General features: G+C 39.9%; 2 protein-coding genes across 2 annotated transcripts in view; one reads left to right on the top strand and one right to left on the bottom strand.

The window, feature by feature from the left end:
- Positions 1-216: 216 nt before the first annotated feature.
- pepd (peptidase D) lies at positions 217-15,831 on the top strand. The gene is made up of 15 exons (XM_053420261.1): positions 217-365; positions 1,728-1,911; positions 2,592-2,719; positions 4,712-4,775; positions 6,621-6,668; positions 7,958-8,019; positions 8,378-8,422; positions 9,614-9,689; positions 10,610-10,656; positions 11,242-11,310; positions 11,824-11,901; positions 13,122-13,270; positions 13,630-13,814; positions 14,408-14,599; positions 14,679-15,831. The coding sequence occupies exons 1-15, from the start codon at positions 349-351 to the stop codon at positions 14,805-14,807; spliced, it is 1,473 nt and encodes a 490-aa protein (XP_053276236.1). The 5' UTR covers positions 217-348; the 3' UTR covers positions 14,808-15,831.
- A 3,676-nt stretch (positions 15,832-19,507) lies between these two features.
- Positions 19,508-23,763, bottom strand: part of LOC128438458 (thrombospondin type-1 domain-containing protein 4) — a 44,070-nt gene continuing 39,814 nt past the window's right edge. Inside the window, exons 14-17 of the mRNA XM_053421045.1 lie at positions 23,004-23,177; positions 22,674-22,853; positions 21,441-21,585; positions 19,508-21,140 (exon numbers count right to left, since the gene is read on the bottom strand). Of these exons, the coding sequence (XP_053277020.1) occupies positions 20,998-21,140; positions 21,441-21,585; positions 22,674-22,853; positions 23,004-23,177 (642 nt within the window). The 3' untranslated portion in view covers positions 19,508-20,997. The remainder of the gene's footprint in view (positions 21,141-21,440; positions 21,586-22,673; positions 22,854-23,003; positions 23,178-23,763) is intronic.

Below are 23,763 nucleotides of genomic sequence, written 5' to 3'. Positions count from 1 at the left end.
GCAGAACCCTCAGAGATGTGATGTTAGTGTGTGTCCCCAGCGACCTGACTTTGTTGATGGACTAAACATGTATATATTTTTGGACCTTTCTGTCCTGCAAGTCCTTGTGTATTTGAAGACGCCCCTCCCTCCTTTGCAATTGTCCAAAGCCGTTGTGAAATCAATCCCAGAACAGCCTCACGACTCAGTTTCTTTACATATAGTTTAAAATACTACTTCTCGTTTGAAGGTGATATTTCCCATGTTGCGTAAACGCAGCACGACGCCCCGTCAGCTGATCAGCGTCACAGGATGAACAAAACCCACGTGAGTTCTGTCAGCACGTGACAGTCCGGACCCGGAATCGACATGGCTTCTTCTGCACAGTGAGTACACTCCTCTGCCTCCACTCGCTTCCACTGCAACATTATGATGTAGTTGTTAAAGTCTGATGCGAGTCGTTTAACAGTTCCGCTGTCAGACCACATCAACACTAACATGTGACTGGCAGATCGAAAGATAGATCGGTAATAGATACCTTATTGATCCTGAGGGAAATGTGGGTAATTTTCAGATTTCAACTTGCCTGGTAATAACACATCTGTCAGACACATGGACCGTGAATCTGACAGCAGCATATTGACTAGGGCACTTGATTCAGCACGTGATGTGCTGAACTTGTACTTTGTTAGACCAAATGGAACCAGCTCTCAGTTAAATGTTTGATTGAACAAACATTTTGTTTACCTCAGATTCCTACTTTTAAATTGGTGTATGAACCCGAAGCTGCTGGAAATGTGATATTTAAAGAATGTAATTACGGAGAATATCAATATCTATATCAGACCCCCGGACCACTGTGATATGGCTTATTTATTTCTAGTTAATTAGATATTTATGTATATTTTTGTTTTTGACACTGGTTATAATCTTCATGCCTTCACCTTAAAAAGTGTAATATTGTGTTATTTATTTAGAGTCTCATCAGAACAACATTTACATTCTTGCCATCACAACACAACGGACACAGATCTTTAGGGTTAAGTTGCATCATATTCTGATGTGATTAATGGTAAAAAATATCAGCAGACATAAGACGACCTCTGTCAGATATGTGCGTTTCTCAGGTTGCAGAGATTGGAGCTCATAGGTGTACAAATCACAGCGTTAAGCAATCCAGCACAACAGCAGAGACAAACATTAACCTAGTTTTATAGAGACCTCACTGACGCACCTCTTCACTCTGGCTAATCCTCACAGTTACACTTGTTAACTCAGCCAACAGTGAACGACACAGAAACTCATGAGCCATGCAATACTGGGAGGTTGTAGATCAACCTTTGATACGGTGGATCAGATATGATGTCTTTTTTTTATCTTATCAATAAAAGCACAACTAGAGACTTAGATTTATAACCAACAGCTCTCAGTCCAAGGCTGCTGATCGTTCTGTCTCCATGTCTGAAGTCAGTCTGAAGGCAGAGTTGTGGCATGGCTCAAACCTACTGACCAAATCCTGAAGATTTTCCCTCCAGATGGAACTAGTTTTTTTTTCTCACCAAACTTTAAAGTTAAACAGTTATAACTATCCAGTTGTCCATTTCTCTGAATTGTAAGTCTAAATCACATTTGACATGCAGTCTCACATAAATAATCTATGGCATAAATCCTAATGTAGACCCAAAGCCCAGTCTCTCTAATGACTCTGCCACCCAATCCCCTGTCTCCCTGTCTCCCTGTCCTCTCAGACCTGTCTTCTGGCTGGGTAAAGACACCCTGAGGGTGTCTGCTGCCCTTTTTGCAGAGAACCGACGAGGACTGTGCAGAGGGCTGAGAGCTACAGACGGATTGGTGCCAAAGTCAGTGGTGGTGCTGCAGGGTGGAGAGCAGACCCAGAGGTACTGCACTGACACAGACGTCCTTTTCAGACAGGTAGGTCATATTGAAAACTAAGGCTGAGGTGTGGGGGCAAGGTCTTGTAATTAATATTCCATCCATGAACCATGTTGGTCCCAAGCCACTGAATAAGTGAATTAATTTCCCATCAGCCTGTCCTGGTGTTTATGTGTACATTTTTTCTTTATTACTTATTGTGATATCCTCACTTTCCTGTGTTTTCTGAAGTAGCTTGTCTTATGAGGGGGGTACTCTGTCTGGGCAATCAGGGACATTCTTCATGTGTTTCTATGGTGGTGGTTGTTCCTAGGGTGTGGGTTTTTCTTTTTGAACATAACCACCGTACTCTATCATCCCCAATTGATGCACAGTGAGGGGAGGTGTATCTGCCAGTATGCTTGTCACTCTAACATGCACAGCTGAAGCAGGATCTACCGGTCTTGTGCCCAAGTCTGCCTGGAGACTAGTGGTTGTAAAATGTACCTATATGATAAAAATAACTTTATCACTAACACAAATTAATATAATAAAGCACCCAACTGCACTGTTTCATTGTCAACCAGTACTAAGGAAAAGCTCTGATTTCCTCTCTGTGTCTACACTATGAGAGAGCCACCCTACAGAGGAAGCAGATATTTCCTGACCAGAATAAGCTGACACCCTGCTTTCCTTTAGCTGGCTATTCTAATTTCCAACTGCTGGTTCCCCTGCTGCAGGAGTCCTTCTTCCACTGGACCTTTGGAGTAACTGAGGCTGACTGTTACGGGGCCATTGATGTGGACTCTGGGAAATCTATCCTTTTCGTGCCCAAACTGCCTGACAGCTATGCCACCTGGATGGGAGAGTGAGTCCCAACAATCCTCACAGAGCTGTGTGCATGGCCAACAATCTGCACCAGCGACTGTATAGCTGGGAGCTCAACAGGGCTGATGCAGTCATTTGCTTCCCAGTTAGATTCAGTTTTATTTTAGTTCATCTAAAATGAAGCCAAAATTACTTAAATGAATTTGTCTTGACTACACTAAGTGCACTTTTTTGCACACACTCAGGGCTCAAATCAACTAAGTGACATTTACTTTTAGATTTACTTATTGCTTGATTTTGAAATGATCAGTGTTAATTTTGGCAGCTATTTTTGATTTAGTCTTAGTCAGTCTTTTGACGAAAATGCATATTAGTTTTAGTCACATTTAGTCATTTTTATCCTTCTTAGTTTTAGTCTAGTTTTAGTCGACGAAAACTAATTACATTTTAGTCTAGGTTTAGTCACATTTAATAGCCACATTAAACTCCTTTTCTTCCCTTCTCAGGCCCAGGGACCCTGTGTTGTGTCTAAAACTGCAAAATAGTCTAGCTTGCAGTACTTAGGTTGTCCATTAGATATCCCTACCAGCATAGGTCTATAGCAGGGGTCGGCAACCTTTACTTTCAAAAGAGTAATTTTGCCCCCTCTTCCCCCAAATAAAATTTGTCTGGAGCCGCAAAACATATTTGATAACAAAGCTAATAAAGTTTAATATAAAGTTATACTATACTAAACTATACTTTGTTGCATTTAAGAAATTATAGAACAACAATAAAGAAAACTCTTGACATTTTATCGCTATTTGTACCTGTTACAACAAAGGAAAACACAGAACACTTATGAAGAGAAGAAAATACACAGGCAAGTGTAGGCCTACTTTGAAATAAATTAAACACAGAACTTTGTAGGGCTATTTGAATAAGAAGTACCCTATTTTGAAATAAATAAAAACATATAGCTGTAGCCTAATAGCTTAAAAATATATATTTAGTTTTAAATGTGAAAACAAAAAGGGAGAGCAGGTTAGACTGGAGGCGGACACAGAAACTGAAGCTCGGTACAAACCACCTGCAGCTTCTGCTCTGATCAAGAAGCTGCTGCGCTGATCTCTGATCAGCTGAGACCAGAGAAACTCTGTGTTTTCACTGTTTCCACTGTTAAGAAGCAGCTTCACATGGACGAGCTCAGATCTTGTGTCTCTGAGCGAGTGAGCGGGCGGGGGCGGAGCCTCGGGACCGGTGCGCTATCTGGGGCGCACACACACACACACACACACAGACACACTCACTCGCCCGCTCCTGATACTTCATGACGGCCTGATACGATGATGTTTAAATAAATTATTGTGACTTAGTCAACCACCAACATTTTCGTCTCGTCTCGTCTCGTCAACGAAAGTTAAAACAGATTTAGTCATAGTTTTTATTTTCAAAGAATCGTTTTCGTTACGTCTTCGTCATGCAAAAAAGATCGTTAACGAATATTTTTCGTCATCGTTCTCGTCAACGAAATTAACACTGGAAATGATTCATCGTCTTGCAAAATGTCCAAAGTAAAAAAAAAATGACATAAAATCGCTGATTAACAAGAATAATTCAATTTGATATCAAATTGAGCAAAAAGATCAAGTAACATTTGAATAATTTGTGAATTCAGGTTTTAGATAAATACATAGATTTTATTCCAGACCTCCTAGCGTTTGTGTGAATATTGAGCAATAAAAACACAGGACACCACGATGTGGAAATAACCTGAAGACTCTCGACCGTGTTTGCTTATCCTTCATGTATAAACCTCATATTTATTGTTCTCTGTATAAAAAGTCCCTTTCAGTCAGGAGTTACTTGATCAGCACTTTAATGTGCTGAGTTCATCATTAGTTTTACTTTCTCCCTCAGTTTTGTCCTCCGAGGTCTGGGCAAATAATCATATCAAGAATTATTGGCATTTAATTTTCATGTGGATATATCGCCTATGCACTATTAATATTCCCTAAACTTGTCCACTCCTGTGTTTTGCATCTTTTGACAGGATCTTTACTAAAGAACACTTCAAGGAGAAGTACGCTGTTGATGAGGTGCAATACACCTGTGATGTAAGTCAGTCAGTGTTTGTGTGCGTCTCTTTGTGGGTGTGTGACCTTTTTCATGTGCAGTAACTGAACCTTGATGCAATGTCACCGAGCTATGAAGTTACAGGAAATGACATCAGTGACTTCACAGACTGTTTTAAAGGTGAAAGTTGTCTTCTCTTCTCCTCTTGTCTAAGAAAAACATCAGTGGCAGCAAAAACACTGGACCTGCATCATTTTTATTTGCTCATCTAAACCTGTAATTAAAAATAATTAAAGTAGAGATGAACATTGAAATGTGAAGATAGAGGCCTGTTTGCATTTGATTAGATGTTTTGGACATTGTGATGTAAAAGCTCTGGGGGGCAGTTCGTATCATCAGTGAATGTGTGAGTAGCTGAGTTCACCCAGAGCACATGCACCTCCATCCTGAAAATTTATAATTCATCAATAATAGCTTATTCTGAGAGTTTGGGAAACAGTCGTGTATAGAGGTGTTGACAGCAGATTCCCAGGGGAGCCATATTGGAGGCTTGACACCTCTGGAGCTTTTATGGAAACATGTTAACAAATCAAATCATTATATTCAGATTATAATATCACAGATTCTACTGGCCAACTAATCACTTCTATATTTACACTGTGACCTTTTGATGACTCATTAATTCATATTTTTACATTTCTCCACCTACCTGAGGTGTTAAATGTACTAATTAATCACCAGTTGAGATGGAGTTAACATATTCTGTATCTCTGTGACAACATCTTCAGGAAAAAACTTGGTTCATCAAGTCGATTATGATCTCAAATCTCGTTAATTGAAGTGTTTGCATTGGTTTTGGTTTCATTATATTTTGAGTAAACCTCATAACTCTGCACAGAAAGCTCCACATTCTGGTTTTACTTGACTTACAAGTGTGTTTTAATTTAAATCCTCCAAATATGAGTGAGTCTTATTTGGCCATAGAATACATTCAAAACTCTTAAAGATTAAATCTCTAAAGTCTCTAATTGTTTTTCATACTTTCAGTCCATAGTCAATTTGGTGGTTAAGGAATCTTTTATCTTTTTCAAAGTTATCGTCACAGCTAATCACTGACTCACAGATCACAGCAAAACTCTAGATATTAAAATGACCACTAGTTGAATCATTTCAATCACGACACATATTCTAAAGTCAAAATATTTAACTGTAATGTTGATTTGAGGTGATTTAAGTGCTTTGCTTGTATTGTTTTAAGAAGCCAATTTTAAAGGGATAGTTGACAGAAGTGTTTGAGTCCATAAAACACTTTTGGAGTTTCAGGGGTAAACAGCATTGCCACTAAATCCAGTTCAGTTGAAGGAAATGGTGACCACATTTCCCAACGTAAAAAAACAAAGAAACCCAAGTGTGCGTAAGCCCAGACATTATAATTCAACTCGAAAAGATGAGAACTCGTGAGCACCTGAGATAGCTGCAGTAACTCGCTGATTTTCAGAATTTTGAAGAAGTGATCACCATTGTATTGGATTTTGCTGCAACACTGTTTACCTATGAGACTCCAAAAGTGTTTTGAGGACTTACCCACCCCTCCATTGGTATAGTGGTGAGTAGATAATGAGTGCATTTTGGGTGAACTATCCCTTTAATAAATCCAAACAATCCTCCAGGATCACCACGGTGTCTTTTGTTAGGAATCTTGACATTTAGGCTTCTATCAGAGGAGTCAGCGTGCCGCAGAGAACCAGAGAGACCACCTCGCCACAATGGCGTCTGCCAGAGTGACCTTTATTCAGCTGCCTGAGAGTAGAAGAGGGATGATGTTTGTTGTTTTTGCTGCTCTACTGTGGGTCTCTACTAATCACTTCTTCCCTGCTTCCCTTCAGATTGTTGATGTCCTGACCAAGCTGACACCAGCAGTGCTCCTAACACTGGTATGCATCACTCATTCTTACCTGATTACAGCTAGTTATATAATATAAGTACTAACTTTGATATATATATATATATATATTGCACCTTTCAAGGTCTCCAAGGGCGATCCACAGAGTTGGGAAAACGAGAGTAACACTGAACCAAATCAAGGACAGAAAATAATCATAGCAATGCTCGTTGTGGATAATGAAAATTAGAGGTCAAAACCCTTCATGAGGGCATTTCAGATCTTTTGTGAGAGAGTTTTAGAGGTTGGGGGCTGCCTCACTGAATATCCTATCACAATAGGGGCACAGGCTAGTATGCGGTGTGGTCAGTAGACCCAAACCTGAGGACAGTAGGTTTCAGGATGGAGTATATAAAGTATATAAGGTTAGACAGGCACTCAGGGCATGGAGGAATTTATTTGTGAGGAGGAGGGTTTTGTAAAGGATCAGGACTTAATTGTGTTTGGTGTTGAAATAAAGCTATGTCATCAGTATAGAAGTGGAAGTTTAGACCATGGTGGTGTATAATCGGACCAAGGGGGAGCATGCAGATGGTGAAGAGTCCAAGCACACAGATCTGGGATACACCATTGTGGACTGAAGATGTAGTGAGCTTGTAGCCCACAATGGTAACAAACTGTTTTCTGTTGGAGAGTTCAGAGTGAAACAAGTAAAAGGCAGCACCAGTGTGAACAAGATATCTGGATACACAGTTGGGGAGACTGCTGTAGCAGACTGTGTGTCGAGGGGAGAGGGTTCTAATGTGACCAGAATCAGCAGCGATGAAGAGGTCATTGATGATGAGGGCACTTTGTGCTGTAGTGGGTTCTGAAGGTGGATTGAAAGGGTTAATAGAGCTCATGTCTGGAGCTGATGGAGTTGGGCAGCTACAGCTCCTTCCAGGATTTTCGGGGGAGGAAAGGAAAGTTATAAACATTTAGTAGTAATCAGATGACTGATCCCAAGATCAACTAATCGAGTGAGGTGTGTGAGAATTTTAAAGAATCGTCTTTAGGAATGGAAGCCTGTGAAAGCTTCGGTTTAATGTGCTTCACCCCATATCATCTTACTTTATTTTAACAGCCAGCTAAATTATTCATCATGTCAAAAATAAACAGAATCCTTTCAGTTTGTTAGTTTACTGTTTGATAACGAAAAAAAGATCTGCTATTGATCAGCTGCTAAAGATGCAGTGTAATAATTCGAGTAGATGATCATCATGAATATAAACCAGCCTCATGCTCTGTTTCTGGGTTTAAATGCAGTCGGTAGTGAATTAGTTTGTTTTTCTTTCCATGCAGCGAGGAAAGAACACAGATAGTGGGAGCACCTGCCGTGAAGCCTCCTTTGACGGAATTAGTGGGTATGTTTATTTGGCATCAATTTGCATGATCATCATTGTATTTTCTTTTACTGGGGGGGGTACCAAGGATACAGAAGACTCGTATGCATACTGCTGCAGATTAACCTATTTCTGAACACACAGTAATGTAATTAAGCTGCCTTTGTTTGTGAGTTATCAATTCATGTAATGATACTGTTGTCCTTCGCACTAGTCTTTCTTCTTTTGTCTTTTAACTGAATATATTTCATTATTTTATCCCCTCTACACTCTGACCTTTACTGCTTTGAAAAGTCTCTGTTCTTATTATCAAAGTAAAATAACCATTAGCATCACATTGCATTATATGTCTATAATTGTACTGTTTTTTGTTGATCAGGTTCCAAGTCAACAACACTCTCTTACACCCAGTCATTGTGGAATGGTAAGTAATTAGAATTTGTTTTATAATTTTATTGACCAAGTCACATTTTTCAGTCAGATTCTGATTGAATAAACAAACATCTGTAATTACAGCTGCCCTGTCAGGTTATTGTGTGTGTGCGTGCGTGTGTGTGTTTCTGTGTGTGTGTGTTTCTGTGTGTGTGTGTGTGTGTATATAATCATAAACGGGGGCTTTTTTCCCTCTAAGAGTCAGAGGTCTGTCTACACAGCTGTAATGGACTTCGTGCTTGCCTGCTCGCCATTGGCATTAGAGTTTGCAGCCTCCAGATGAATTGACATTTTCTAAAATGAGGAGTAATGCTGTTCAGGCACACCTCCTGAGGAGAAGGACTTGATTGAACCCCTTCACCCCCTCCTCTCTCCACAGCTCCCATGGTTCTCTTTTTTTGTTTAATGGGCTATTTTTTCTTTCACTTTCATTAGTGTTACTATTGGTTACCGCTGCCTTGTGTTATTTACTTGCTTCTATTGTTGTAGAAATCCTTAATACTTTTAAGTTTGTTCTTAATTTCTAGTCATTTAAGGTGCAGCTACCGTTTTTCTAACCCAATTAAATCAAATGGTCTTAGAGCCAAGATTTAAATCAAAGCTGGTACAATTTTATATACAGGGCTACACCGTTAAACTTGGTTAGGGACATGTACTATTGATTTTCATCAAATGTCAAGATCACAGCATGGGATCGAGACTTAGCTCCTTGGTAATGCAATTGAAATACATTGAAGGCAATTATATATGCTTACACCGCTGAAATGGTCTTTAATTCACTTACATATTTCATTAATGAATATTTATATGTTCATTTATAATAATAAGCATTTCTTTGAGTGCATCTCTAGAGATTTGTAAATGAGACTATCCATCAACTGGATAGAAATCTCAATCCAGAAAATACTGACAAATATTTCAAAGCTACTTTATTAACAGTGGACATTACAGGAATTTCAAAAATTCTGGTTGTCCCTGTGTGTCAGCCCTGTGATGGGCTGGCGACCTGTCCAGGGTGTACCCCGCCAAATGTCAGCTGGGATTGGCTCCAGCCTCCCTGTGACCCTTACAGGATAAGTGGTCTAGATAATGAATGTACAGTGGAGATACTGATACTGAATTCCTTAAGGTTAATGTGAGAGTTGAACGAATTCTGACTACATGTTTCCAACTGTTTCTGCAGCCGTCTCATTAAGAACGATATGGAGCTGGAGGTCCTCCGCTACACCAACAGGATTTCCAGCGAAGCCCACAAAATGGTGAGATCCTTCTTTGTTAGACAGGACACTCACATTAGTATTTTTTTATTTTAAAACAATAAAATGATGAAAACAAAGAAATGTAAAGTTCAGAGCTTGAAATTAAAAAGCTAAAGTATCAAAGTGGGTCAAGCTGCTCATTGAGTTTAGACCATCAGGATCCTCTGAGACTTTAAACTGTTTAAATGCTATTGATTTTAACTTCATCCTGTAGCTTAGAGCCCAGCGGATAACACATATAGCCTTTGACCAATAAGCTGTAACATTGAAGCTTTATTTTTCCTGTGCACAGGATTTAACTTTATTACCATGAATAACCTTCAGGGGTGGAGCAGCAGTTCACCTCACAGTGTTATGTCTCTGAAATCATTTAATATTTTTTCCCTCTGTTATTTCACAAATTTTACTGCTCACCAAGGTTATCAGATGTTTTTATGTTGTATGTTTTTACCCATAAGTCCCCAAAGTCTCTAATTTTGGTAGTATTTCAGATATGACATGTTGTGCTCTCTCTAATCAGCATCTGCTTGCAGGCGCCCTCACTGACTTTTGAACTCTTTATACCCACTTTGCATAAATGCTTCAGGCTATGTTTGAGGATTAATCCACATTTGTTAATGTTGTTTTAAAACTGGAGATGATACAGGAAGTGCAACAGCATTAAATAAACAGGGAGAGAAAGATACCATAAAACTAATTAGGTTATAACAAAGCTGCACCTACTTAGACTGCATTAATGCCAATACCATTTCTACATAAAGCTCAAGTGAACAGCAAGTAATCAACATTGCAAACTGTTTTAGAGAGGGTTAAGCATTTTGAGCCACTGTACCCGCCAGGTCCATATTGGGGCACTTAGATCAGTAAATGATGTATCCATTAGTTCGGTAACCACATATGTCAACATGTTTTCACTGTAGATCATGAAGAATGTGAAACCTGGACAGAAAGAATATGAAATGGAGAGGTAAGTGGAATTTTATCACAGTCCAACACTCTAGAGGTTTTTTTACAGTTAGAGTTTCTCTGGCATCTCTGTTACACAGCAATCTAACAGCCATATCAGGTGTCCATTGTGCTTTAATATGGGTTATAGGTATAGCACAAAAACAAAGACTCATTGAGCAGAGAATCAAATTTCAGGGCTCATATCAATCCATCAAATTGTATTCATATAGCCCATATTCACAAATCACAATTTGTCTCATAGGGCTTTAACAAGTTGTGACATCCTCTGTCCTTGACCCTCAACAAGAGTAAGGAAAAACTACTAAAAAACCTTTTAACAGGGTAAAAAGAAGCTAGAAGCCTCAGAGAGCCAGATGTGAGGGATCCCTCTCCCAGGACTGACAAAAGTGCAATGTGCTGGAACAAAATCAAATTGATCCATCTTGATTAAGAACTTAGTTCATGTGATGTTAAAAATTGTGTTACAATAAAAGAATAATGGCATTTGATGTGATGGACCTTGTGATGATTTAAAATGAGTGCAGAATGAATTATTTAACACTGGCTGAAAATGTAAAGCTGACTTTTTGTTTCTTTTTTTCAGCCTGTTCCAGCACTACTGCTACACTAAAGGAGGGATGCGTCACACCTCCTACACCTGTATCTGTGGAACGTATGTGCTTTTATACCAACTTTATTTCTGACCTACTTTAGTGCCCACTGGAATAACAAGTGGAATTAAGGTTAGATGTTGACAGTATCACATTCTGTATGACACTTACAAAGCCTTGAACACAATCAGAGTTTAGGATGCAGAGGAAGCGGCAGTGTGTAACCCTGCCGACCAGAAGAAATGTTTGTTTGCTGAAACAACACATCCCTTATCTCTCAGTTGTTTCGTTACAGCCAGCGAGCAGCATCACTATGGATGAAGAATTTTGAGACGTTGCTAATCACGCTCTGACCTTTTGTATTTAAGGCCATGTGTAATGAGCATCTCAGAGAGATTAGTGGTCGAGTATGCAAACTACATCCCTGTACAAATTAATAGCTTGAAGAAGGATGCTGTCCTGAAATACACCCTGCAAATAATTTACAGCCTCTATGAAAACAACACAATAACCACCTTGTAGTGTAGATGTTTTTCATATGTGGTTATATGTAACCTATGTCTTTTTGACCCCAGGGGCCATAATGCCTCCGTTCTCCACTACGGCCATGCTGGGGCTCCCAATGACAAGTTAATCATGGATGGAGACATGTGGTAAGTAGCTTCCTTAATTTTTCTTTTACTTTTATCAGTTTGTAGATCCTTGGTTACATAAAGTAACCCAAGATTTTATGATCCCATCTAAGAGCAGTCACTATTGGGTTTTCAAGCCATAATCAGGGTCAGATCTACCGGACATAATACCTGAGTAATCTGATATCTGCCCACAAAAAAGACGACCAATTATTTATTTTCTCTGATCCTGGCCCACAACATCTGGGAAAGAATGGGATTCAGCTTCTATTTGCTCTCTGGTGGACCCTCCAGTGAGGCGAGCCAGTTCTATTGAGCAGCACACTGGTCGAGCAGTTGCTAAGGTGATGACTTGAACACTGGGAGATTTAAGACTAAGTTGACATCTGTCAAAAAGGTCAACCCAGGGAGCAGAAGGGCCGTCAGGCGGGGCTCCAGGAAAGGAACAGAAGGTAAACAAGGCTCTGAGTCAACTTGCACTCTGGTGATAGGGACATTGTGGGCGACTGATGCCTTGAGCTTTCCAGGACCAGACACTGTCCTGCTGACCACTGTCAGTTTAGCACAGCAGTGCCCTAAAGGCTGGCAGGTTACTGGTAGGCAGGAGTGGCAGTGGAACAACAGCCCCATTCACACTCCATCTTTTCCAGTGAAAAGAGGGAATATCTGGGAGAGGAGCCAGCATTGGAGGCTGAGTCAGAGGACTCTTGCCATGGATAGCTCTGACCCTCCAGACTGGGAAGGGGGTGTTCAAAGCCGTCACCTCTACCCAGCTAGCATCATCATCTGCTCCCTGCTGATTTTTTTGCCAGGGAAAAAACTTGCAAAATCGGGGGCACATGCCCCTCATGGTGGGAGCCATGCTAGAGCGTCTTGGACAAGGCATAGTGAACAGGGAGATCATAATTCATAATGTAGCCAGCATGATAGCAGGGACAGAGGTGGACACCACCAGCAATGTTGGTCTTTAGGAAACATCTTTTATCTTTGCTCTTAAGATGCTGGATTAAAAGAGGGAGTAGGTATATTATTTCCTAACTGCGGACCTGATTCGAATGAAAGATATTCTTCAGTACTCTCGCATTGTTACCGTTCTGCTAAAGTTGTAATCGTCAGTGGTGTGGTAGTCTCTGGATATTATTTACACTTTAAACATACTAAAAAAACATTTTAGACACAAACCATAAGTACTTCTGATGTATATATCAAATAAAATGTATCTGATCATTTTTCCCCTGCAGTTTGTTTGACATGGGTGGAGAGTACTACTGCTACTCATCAGACATCACTTGCTCATTCCCAGCCAACGGCAAGTTCACTCCGGACCAGAGGGCTATCTACGAGGCCGTCCTCAAGTCCTCCACAACCGTCATGGCTGCCATCAAACCAGGTTATCATCTGTTTTCATTTAAACACATTACTAACCAACAAAGAAGTGTTGAGAAGTTGACGTTAATCCTTTGCCCTCATACAGTAATTACTACTAGCGCAGAGTTAACTGCAAATGCCAATCATGAATTTCATATTTTTGTTGTTGGTCATATAATAACCACTGTGGTGGTATTTGACTTGATTAATTACTCAGTAGTTTTCAGTACAGCTTAACTTAGTAATAACTTTACTAAGTTATTTGCATCTAGCAAGTATCTAGATTCATAGCTATATTTTTGAAAACTGTTGGGCTTAAAATATCAACTTTATGATTAAACACATTTATGTTCTTTATTAACCAAGCTATTTGTGTTGAAGGTGTAAAGTGGACTGACATGCACCGTCTGGCTGACCAGGTTCACCTGGAGGAGCTGGTGAAGATTGGCATCCTGAATGGCAGTGTGGAGGACATGATGAAGGTCTTCCTAGGCTCCGTCTTCATGCCCCACGGACTGGGACACCTGCTGGGCATTGATGTGCACGACGTTGGAGGCTACCCTGAGGTGAGGATGGAAGATACTTGACATTGCCACACATAACAACCATCCAGTGGACACAGGAAAAAACAAACTCCTGTTTCTCCTTTATTCATGTGTCATCAATAAAATAGTTCTCGATACAGAAGTGAGAGAGGAACAGAGGGAGGCCAAGCTGTAGCAACTGATACAGGTTGAGGGAGGGGGGAAGTCTGAACACAGATGTTGTCAGGTTTTATTCTGTCAAGTAGACAGTTCACCGACAGTAGCTCCAGTGGATCTGCTGATTGACCAACTGCAGAAAGTGTCAGTGTATTAGGTACCTTGTGAAAAGATTCCTCTTCTGGATGTGCATGACAAACAATTGACTCACATAATTGACCTCAAATCCCAGTATGAACTAGTATTTGCTTCTTCTCTTTATCTCTGTGTAAAGGTTTGAAGCAATGATCCGAAAGTCTAAGCTAAAAACTCAACGGTTTCCTGGAACTATTCCTGTGCTCCTCAGTCCATCCAGAATGCAAATACAGTTGTATAAATACTAGGCTCAATACTGTTTAACAGTCAGGTATTTCCTATATCTATCTAGCTTGGGTGTAACAAATTGTTCTGCCTCTCAGGGGGTTGAGCGCATCGATGAGCCTGGACTGAGGAGTCTTCGAATGGGCCGTCTGGTGCAGGAGAGGATGGTGCTCACCGTGGAGCCCGGCATATACTTCATCAACCACCTGCTGGACCAGGCCCTGGCCAACCCCGCCCAGAGCTGCTTCATCAACAACCAAGTGCTGGCTCGCTTCAGAGGCTTTGGAGGGGTCAGTCTGCCACCACAGGTTTATTTGGTTGTGTAATTCTAACATGTTTAACTAACTACTGTGTCACTACTGTGTGCAGGTTCGCATTGAGGATGACATAGCAGTGACAGCAACTGGTATGGAGCTGCTGACCTGCGTCCCTCGCACTGTGGAGGAGATCGAGGCTTTCATGGCCGACTCTGACAAAAGCTTCAGCCCCGTCGCCTGAAGTGAATGGCTCTGAATGACTTCGCTCATTACATCTGAGCTAGTCAATGAAACAAGTTATTACTCTCATATCTCACTTGCATAACAAACACAATCAAGCTTATAATTAAAGGTGCTATATGTAAGTGTTTTGGTTTAAAACAGTAGAAAATGAAGTGCAATTATCAACAGAATTTGAAGAAATGTTTGATGTTGTGTCGAAAGACCTTTTGTGTATAATGTCGCCGCAAGATATTTCCAGCTACCCATTCTATTTGACACAAAATCACTTTACATCAAGAGGTGATAGCAAAGCCAGACATGTTGAAAGAACATACAAAAACTGTAATGAAACCTGGATAGAAGTGTTGGTAACATTAAATATGGCAGTTGAATGACACATATCCTGACCCTCCCGAACATTGCAACCACTTTGTAACAGCCACATGAGAAACATTCTCAATCCCATTGAGTTGCTACACTTACACAAGCAAAACCTTGTGCATCCATTGTTAACATATGAGGGGGAAATAAATTCAGCTGTTTAGATGCAAATTCAAAAACTTACATGTAGCCCTTTAAGAAATAAAATCAACACATGACAAGATTTCTAACAAGCAAAAACATGAACTTTCATATTGTATCTTTATAATGTTGATTTTTTCAATGGTCACTTTAAGGCAATGGTAGGAACCTTTTTCCTATCAGGGCCATTTCACTTTTTATAACATCCTTTGCAGCCAGGCTAAATAGTTGATTAATAGCAGACTGACCTTTCATGCAAGGCTTTAACTGCTGCTCTTTGGCAAGTCTTCTGATGTCAGATGGTAGTGATTACGCTACTCACGCTTATACTTAGCCAGAACAAATCCTAACCTTCAGAAGTGCCATGTTTAGCTTTTCCTCCTCGGGTAGATAATCTCTACCCAGAAACAGAGTTGTTTTCTCTGCATCAAAGGGAAAGAATGTCTTTTTTAATAATTCTTACTCTGTGTTTCTTTGTAAACATTGATTTGACGTGTCAAATTAAACATTTCAATTTGCAACTGTGTGCAGCATATTATTTGATAAAAATCATACAAACTACTACTGGACCCCTCACAATGACCATTTACGTCTTTAGCTGTTATAATTAGTTTTATGATATTGGCTTACACAGAGTTCTTCAACAGCAAAGGGGAGACATTAGCTATGTTCATTTACATGCATATTTTGATTTCAACTTTGACTTAGTCAAACTGCTGGTGACTGCAGGGCTGAAGCATGAAAAGACTTATGTTTTAAAAACCTATTCGAGCTCCGTAGCGATATTACAGATATAAGTTCAAACTGAGGATTGTTTTATGAAAACCTAAAGGGTGATGGGTTAAGATCTGGGGAAGGGAAGTCACACGAAATAGGTGTGGAGCAGAGCAACAATAATAGAGGAATAACATTCTTTTTTTCTATTTGTGTTATTGAGAAGCGGGTACTGGAATACTATTAAAATATCAAGGGCCACCATATTGCCACCACGGTGAAAATAATATGAATCTGAGGTATAAAACCTATGACCTATAAAAGCTTTACGACTTTTACTCTCACAAACTTCAGAATTGAACTGTTTACAAGTTAGAGTTATAAGTTAGAAATGCTGAGTTTGGAGCCTGTATATAAAAAAAGAGCTGCCAGAGGAAGGAGAACAAGTAAATTGAGTCCTCTTTGGGAGAGAGAACGACAGGAGATAACGGTCGGGATATCAGATTGGAAAAAACAACAAAGACTCCTCCCTGTATTGTACCATCCATTAGTGTGGCTACCTCCTGTGTGAACTCATATCTATGCTGTCAGAGTCACAGAGAGCATCATTTGCAGGTACAGTACCGACACCATACTCCACTTACTGTGTCTTCAATGACACACCTGAAAACTCAGTGAAGGAGGAAGAAATCACTGAGCCATAAAACCCTGTGAGGTGAGAGTTTAATCTTTAGTGGAGTGTGGACTGAATCAGATGTGTTTTGTGTCTTATCAGTAAAACCACAGGCCAGAGACCAAGATTGGTAAACAAGATGTCCGGATTACAAAGTGGTCAATCTGAGTACTTCATGCTTTTCTTAGTCAGGTTTAGTGAGGTTTTCACACCTCTTAAAGCTCAAGGATACCTTCACAGGCTACATACACACAATGTGTCTCCTGTCGGTGCCAAGTAGGCAGATGATTCTCATTCATTTGCTCACATGTTTTACATATTTGCATGTAAACCTCGAAATATTTCTCACTGCAGATTCAATAGAATTGTTTTAAAAGTCAATTATTAAAAAGCAAGAAATCTTCTCTCACCAAAAGTGAGAGAAAACATCATGAATTCACTGAAATGCCAATTTACACAGGACTGCAATAATCACATGAGCACTGTATGAGGTGTAGGACATCTGCAGGAGGAGTCGGATTAGGGACATGAAATAGTTCAACTCATGTTAGTTACAGTGCAGCTGCTGTATATTTTGTGATTGTCATTTTTTTCCCTCTGTCACTAATAATAATTACTTTGCCAATAGACTTCACTGAATGCACTAAGATTTTAGTAAATAACTCTCCCTTAACCTCTAGCCCTGCCTGAGCAGACCAAACTTCCATCATAGGATATATGAAGATTCTCATTTATCAAGGTTACGGTATCTTCAGGAGATGTACAAGTGTACGTGGGCAACTTGACACACACACAACACAAACATGTCCACTTCCCTTTGGTCATTGCAAACAGTGAAACAACCTGAAACTAAGGACAAAGTGGTGGAGTTGCAGGGAGTATAGTAGGAGCAGAACTGAGACAGAACTTATGAGCTAGAGTTTATTATGGTTGACTCTCATTACATTGGTATGTACTGTATGTATCTAATCCTATATGTAAGTCAAATTCCATAACAACTAGAATGGCCCATGAATCGCCTCATGAAACCATATATGGATTTACTAGATTTCCATTTTGATTCAGATCTTCACACACTCAAATATCAGTCCACTAACAATGTTTGATTTATTACTTTTATGAATTCTTTCATGACACATACCACATCCTTCTACTTCTGTCGACTAGTTTTTTTAATCTTATTTACATACAAACCAACTGTAATCATTGCAAGTAAGGATTGGACAACACCACCTGGGGGTTAGGATCCCCTGTAAGCTTTTATTAAACACATGTATTCCCCTAAAATACTGGTCATGATCAAATAAAATAATTTATGACAAAAAAAAATTCTGTTAATCTCCACCTTCCAGCTGAGTTTGAGAAAGTGACTGAATTTGAACCTACTTCAAAGAACACTTTAAAGATTTGTTTCTCTCACGTAATAATCTGGTATATGCAGTCATCCTGCTTTCTTCATTCTGACTATAATAATTCACAGCTGATCGTTTTTCTTCCAGTGGAATTTTTGGAGCCTGATAGTTATGGAACCATTGACAGGAACCTTTTTATTCCCAAACATCCTGAAATCTTAAATCACATTAATTATCTCAATCGTTAGGATGAGACACAAAGTCATTGTGTTCGAGAATGTTTCTCATTATAATGAAATACGGGATGTTTTCATGGCATTCATGGAGGAAAAAATATTCAATAATTTTTATTCACTGCAGTTATTCCAGAAATGCCACAGTGCCAGCTCACTAGAGTGACATTTACTCTGCAGCGCAGACTGGTGCTTGTTGTCTCTGGCTCTCAATTACTCCCTTTCTGCTTCTCTATAGATGGGGAGTAACACTGGTATGTTGCCCTTTTCAATGCATTGAGGTCCTATCATTCATTAGTGGAATCCTCTGGGTAGGACAGCACCGCAGGTTCCTCTGAATACAACAAATACAATTAAGTTCTTGTTATTATATTAGGTGATTGTGACAGTTTAAGTCGTAGATTTTCATTTTCCAGATGAACTCATTTAATTCACCGTGTTGGACTTTAGAAACTCTTATGACGTAATTTTCCTTTTTTTTAAATTCTTTTTATGCATATCTGACAGAATCCAGAGAGCAGTGAAGCTTCCTTTGAGAGAATTAGTGGGTGTGCTAAAAGGATGTAAATTTGCATTAAAGTCATTTGAATCTCATTTATATTGATTGTAACTAATTAATTTAATTCTGGATATAATTCAATTAAACAAAGAATCTTGTTTCTGCATGTTAGTTTTCATTTAATAGTAATGTCAGTGTAGTTCTTTGCTCTGGTGTTTGTTCTTTATGACATATAGTACAGTATTAAGCGTCCTTTTAATTTACACTGTGACCCTATTTGAATTGGAATTATTTTAAAGTTTATTCATCCATTTAGATCACAAATCAAAATGCATTGATACTGATGATCTTACTGGTGATTGTTTGATTTTCTTAACCATTTTTACACCAAGTCATTGCAGAGTTGTACATTATAAATCCACTAAGGATGAGAATAAACACTGTGTGTACTAATAGTCTCCTTTATTCCCACAAACCCATGACCAGTCAGCTGATCTCGTCGGGTTATATGTGAGTCTGTGAAGCAGAAAGAAAGACACTTCCAAATGAAATATAATATATCATCATTACAGGAAGTGCAACCTCTGCTGTGCATGTGTTTGCTGTAATACTACCTTTGTCCTCTAGGTGGATGACTTCAATCAAATACATCAACTCCCCCTCAACCACTGGGACTTCTAACTGAGTCACACGAGGACAAACTGCCGTCGAGTTAACAAATAATTAGTAAAACTGTTTATTTAAAAGAATCTCAAGAACAATACATCAACTGCTTAACACTTGCAATAAAATGAAAAAAAGGCAAATTCTGATGTTTAATTGTTCCAGTCGTGTGTTATTTTAGTTCCACTCTTCTTGATTGTTTAACTTAAACATAGATACATACAGTACTTATGGATCAGAGGTAAGTTGATGCCTGGAGGGAAATGATAACAGCTAGAATACAATACAAAGGCTGAACCCTAGAGAGGTACGGGGTGCTGGTTTAGTGTGGAACTGTGGAAAGAGGAGTTCGGTCAGAATATTGTCCCATAAAAAAACATTTACTATGAATGTAAACCTCATATATAACCTGCCATACCAGCTTTAAAATCCTGCCATGATTTATCTCTGCAATCAAATATTAATCATATTCTATGGATAATTCTATGTAGTTATGATTGGTGATGGTGGGATGATCATATCCCACGGGAGCAAAAGGAAAAAATTATATATATATATAATAAGTACAGTTTGTTTTTACCGCTCCAGGAAATACATTAGGATTTCTGACCATCTGCTTCTACCATCAAACAGGCTGTGGAATGCCTACATTCAGTTCAGGGGCTGTGATTGGTGGAGGAGCGCAACAAAGGTTTTTTATCCACACAGCCAATAAGGGCCCACTGGTGGCCGATAAACCAGTATCCTCCCAAGGGAGCCACACAAATAAATAAAGAGGGCTTTTTCTCTCTTCAGCTGCTGTAAGGACTGTCTGATTCACTTCCCCATAGATACATACATATATACAAACATATTACAATGGCTGCAGCACCTCAGGGCTGTGCAGGGAGTGGTCTGCAGATTGCTCAAGGGATCAGAACGACATCTGGGCCACAAAGAATTCAAACTGATATTTTTCCTTGTGGATCCATTCTGTGTAGAGGATCAGCACCGTGGATGCACAGTAAGATATTACATATCTTTGGTCAACAAAGTTAAATAGTTGATTATAGGTGAAATTGGACCAACTTCATATGACGTTGTGCCATAAATCTGAGCATTATGGAGTAAAGAGCATAAACAGTCTATACATAGTCCATGTTAAACTTGTTACACATGCTCTCCTCTTCATAGGTAATCCACTTCAGTCAGCTGCAAACTGCTTTCCATGAAACAAAAAAAGAAAGTTATTATAATCCATAAATACATTTTTGTCAGTTTCTCAGTTTGGTACTGATCTCTCTCACCCCATCAGGGCTCGGTTAATCCACTGACAGGATCCCTGCCCTCCACTATTCTTAGCTCTGCCTTCCTCCAAGCAGCTATCTCCAAATAGAGCCAGCAGAAATGTTCCTTCTTCACTTTCCATCCTTGGCAAAAGAAAAACAAATGTCCATTTTAGGCAAGGTCCGGCCGGTCCACTCCCCGGGATAGCGCCGGACCAGATCGCCTGCGGCGGGTTTAGAGTCTGCCCCCAACATGGAGCTGAGGGACCCTGGTAGAAAAAGACAGGGCTAGCTGCGGCCCCGGTGAATCATCTGTCTGTGGGCCACACGTGAGCACGAAGCGCAGCACGTCGTCTTGTAGTAATCGTACACGCAGAGGCGAGCCTGGACCACCACGTTGCAGTTGAAGTATTTGTCCATGCAGTTCTCATCTGAAACAAAGAGAAGAAAATACTGTCTGACGCTCATTCAAAGAAAACACATGGAAACATGGGATGGGAGAGTTCTGAACATTCATAGCTCCCCAGTGCTGCTAGAGCTTCTACTGTTGGACACAGTTTGAGGTTTGCTCGAGGTACAACTTCAGTTCAGGATTTCCCGGGGCGAGATAGATGGAACACATACGTATTCCTGGAGATTCTCAGCTGGCAACAGTAATCTTTCAAATGATGATACAATGCAATAGGAATGCATTCATCCCGGTGAGTAATACTCCAGCTAACATGACTGACCTATGCTGGGTAAGCAGGCCTCTGGGTTGCAGTCCTCCTTCTCTGCTGGTCTCTGCAGCTCATCGCAGCCCTCACTGGAGAGCATGTTGTCAGACAGGCAGCGCACCTCCCGCACACGGTAACCTCCCTCACATGATTTTGAACACTGGAACAACAGGAGTTGGTGACGGGGGACAGGTTAATAAAAGCTCCAACCTGAATTTAGTCCAGTGCTAAAACTGCTGCTATTGTGCAATCAAGATGAATGTCGATATCCAAACCTTTAAAAGGCACTGAAAACGTATTTTCTCAATTAGCTCCTCACTGATTGATGGGATCCTATAAAAATTTTTTCTCATGACAGATTAGAATATTTAATTTTTGCTCTTGTCACTGGTTTGATGGGGGAATGTACTTTAGGGCACCACTAATAGTGTAGAAAAAGTTGTTGGCTGTTTCGTAGCTGTTAATTAAATCTGATCAATGGTCTTGATGAGGCAGATGAGCAGAGTTTATTATATATTAAATGTGATTGTTGTCGATAATTATTGTTCTTGACAATTATTTAATTTTCATGGAGGAAAATGAAATATGAACACGATCAAGAAGCTTTAAATTCTGACATTTAGAGATGAGGGACCAATGTTTATCCTTTTCTTTAAAAAAGTGTTACTTTTTACGATAGGCTGTGAAGAAAATGAAAATTACTATTTTGAACAATAAATTCAACCAAAGCACAAAACTAGAATATCTCTCAGTAGAGCACATACATCCAACAAGGCCCAACAGTCCCCCAATAAAACCATATTAAAACTCAGTGAATCAAGATTTGTATTTGGAACTGCACCAAAAAACATACATATCAAAATCTTTCTTTTCATCAAGATAAATAAATGATTATTTATTATTATTTTTATTATTATTAATTTTTTGGGAAAAAGGCCCTGCCTCGCAATGTTAAAGTAAGTGGAAAACAATTCTGGGATCATGATCATACCCGGTTCAGTTTTGAGTAATCCTGCTAACAATCAAATTAGAATGACACTCAGTGAAGCACAATCCCAACAGTCTCCTTAAATCCAATCCAACTGCACCAAATGTCACACAGTCATAGTCAAGTGTACAAAACCACATACCAGTAAACACAGCATTCAATCATCTACAGAGGTTTGAAACTACAGGAGCTATCCAGGCCATTAATCACCTGTTCAGAGTAGTAAAGAGTAAGGAGAGATGGTTTGAAGTTGTACTCACAGCACTCCAGTCAGTGTGGTACCACTTTGCTCCACAGTCCTTGAGGTTGCAGCTCTGCTGACTGAGGGGTCGATCCAGAGAGGAGCACTCGTACGGTGGCATGACGTTGAATCCTTCATCTGACCTCATCAGACACACCACTGACCTCTGCTGGCTGCCTGCACCACACTCTGCAGAGCACTGGGTCACATACAACAAGACCATAAGGATTTAATTAAGCATTGCAAAAGAGAGACAGAGTCAATGACAAGTCTCTGTAAAATCCCCTGTCTTTAGTTACTCCAGACAACTTTCCGTTAAGCCCAGCGTGACTTCCTGTCGTCTTCATACCTGGCTCCAGGGGCCTGTGAACCACTCTATGCGATTCTCACATGGGCCGTTGTTGCAGACCTGAGAGTCGGCGGGGCGCTGACTGCCACACCCCTCCAGAGGAAGGCTGCTGACCTGGTTGTTCAGGCAGAGGACTCCTCTCGACCGTACACCCATCCCACATTCAGCAGAGCACTGTGGAGTGAACATTCAATTTGACATTTCATTGTGTTCAGTGATCAATAGATGTGGCTAGATAGGCCAAAACCACATTCAAACTGAAAACATACATGTTACCGGGGCGTTTTAATTGTTCCAGATTCTCGGATAAAGACTGAGGCTGACAGAGATTTGCAATAAGAGGCTCAGGAACATCATTCCTGTGTAAATACGGCCGGCTGACTCAAGGGCTTCCTTCAAATCAAAACTTAAATACGTACCACATTCCCTAATTTTACCTCATTCTAGTTTTTATCATTGTAATGGGGTGTCATGCCTAACTTTCGGGATTTTTCGGCAGTTTGGACAGTAATGATGTATTATGATATTGTGATTTTGCTGTGCAGTGTTGTGGAATCATTACTGTAGAACACAGAGATATTTTCATTTCTATGTCCTATCCTGTTATCTCCTTAATTCTTCCTACTCTGCAGTAACATACCAGATAATCATGTCTCTGCAGCCATCTGACTTTAGCTAAAAATGACAACATGTACAGTGTCTTCTATCTTTAATTATTCTAATATTCTGTGTGTTGAAGGAATCCATATTCCTCCATTTC

The sequence above is a fragment of the Pleuronectes platessa genome, chromosome 1 (genome assembly GCF_947347685.1).
Source record: "Pleuronectes platessa chromosome 1, fPlePla1.1, whole genome shotgun sequence".
Taxonomy (NCBI): Eukaryota; Metazoa; Chordata; class Actinopteri; order Pleuronectiformes; family Pleuronectidae; genus Pleuronectes; species Pleuronectes platessa.
This window is presented reverse-complemented; position numbering and strand designations above follow the sequence as displayed.

Bases quoted from the DNA above. Each gene is read 5' to 3' on its own strand.
- pepd (XM_053420261.1), top strand. The intron at 8,020-8,377 runs GTATGTTTATTT...TTTGTTGATCAG, and splicing joins TCCTTTGACGGAATTAGTGG to GTTCCAAGTCAACAACACTC. The intron at 8,423-9,613 runs GTAAGTAATTAG...CTGTTTCTGCAG, and splicing joins CACCCAGTCATTGTGGAATG to CCGTCTCATTAAGAACGATA.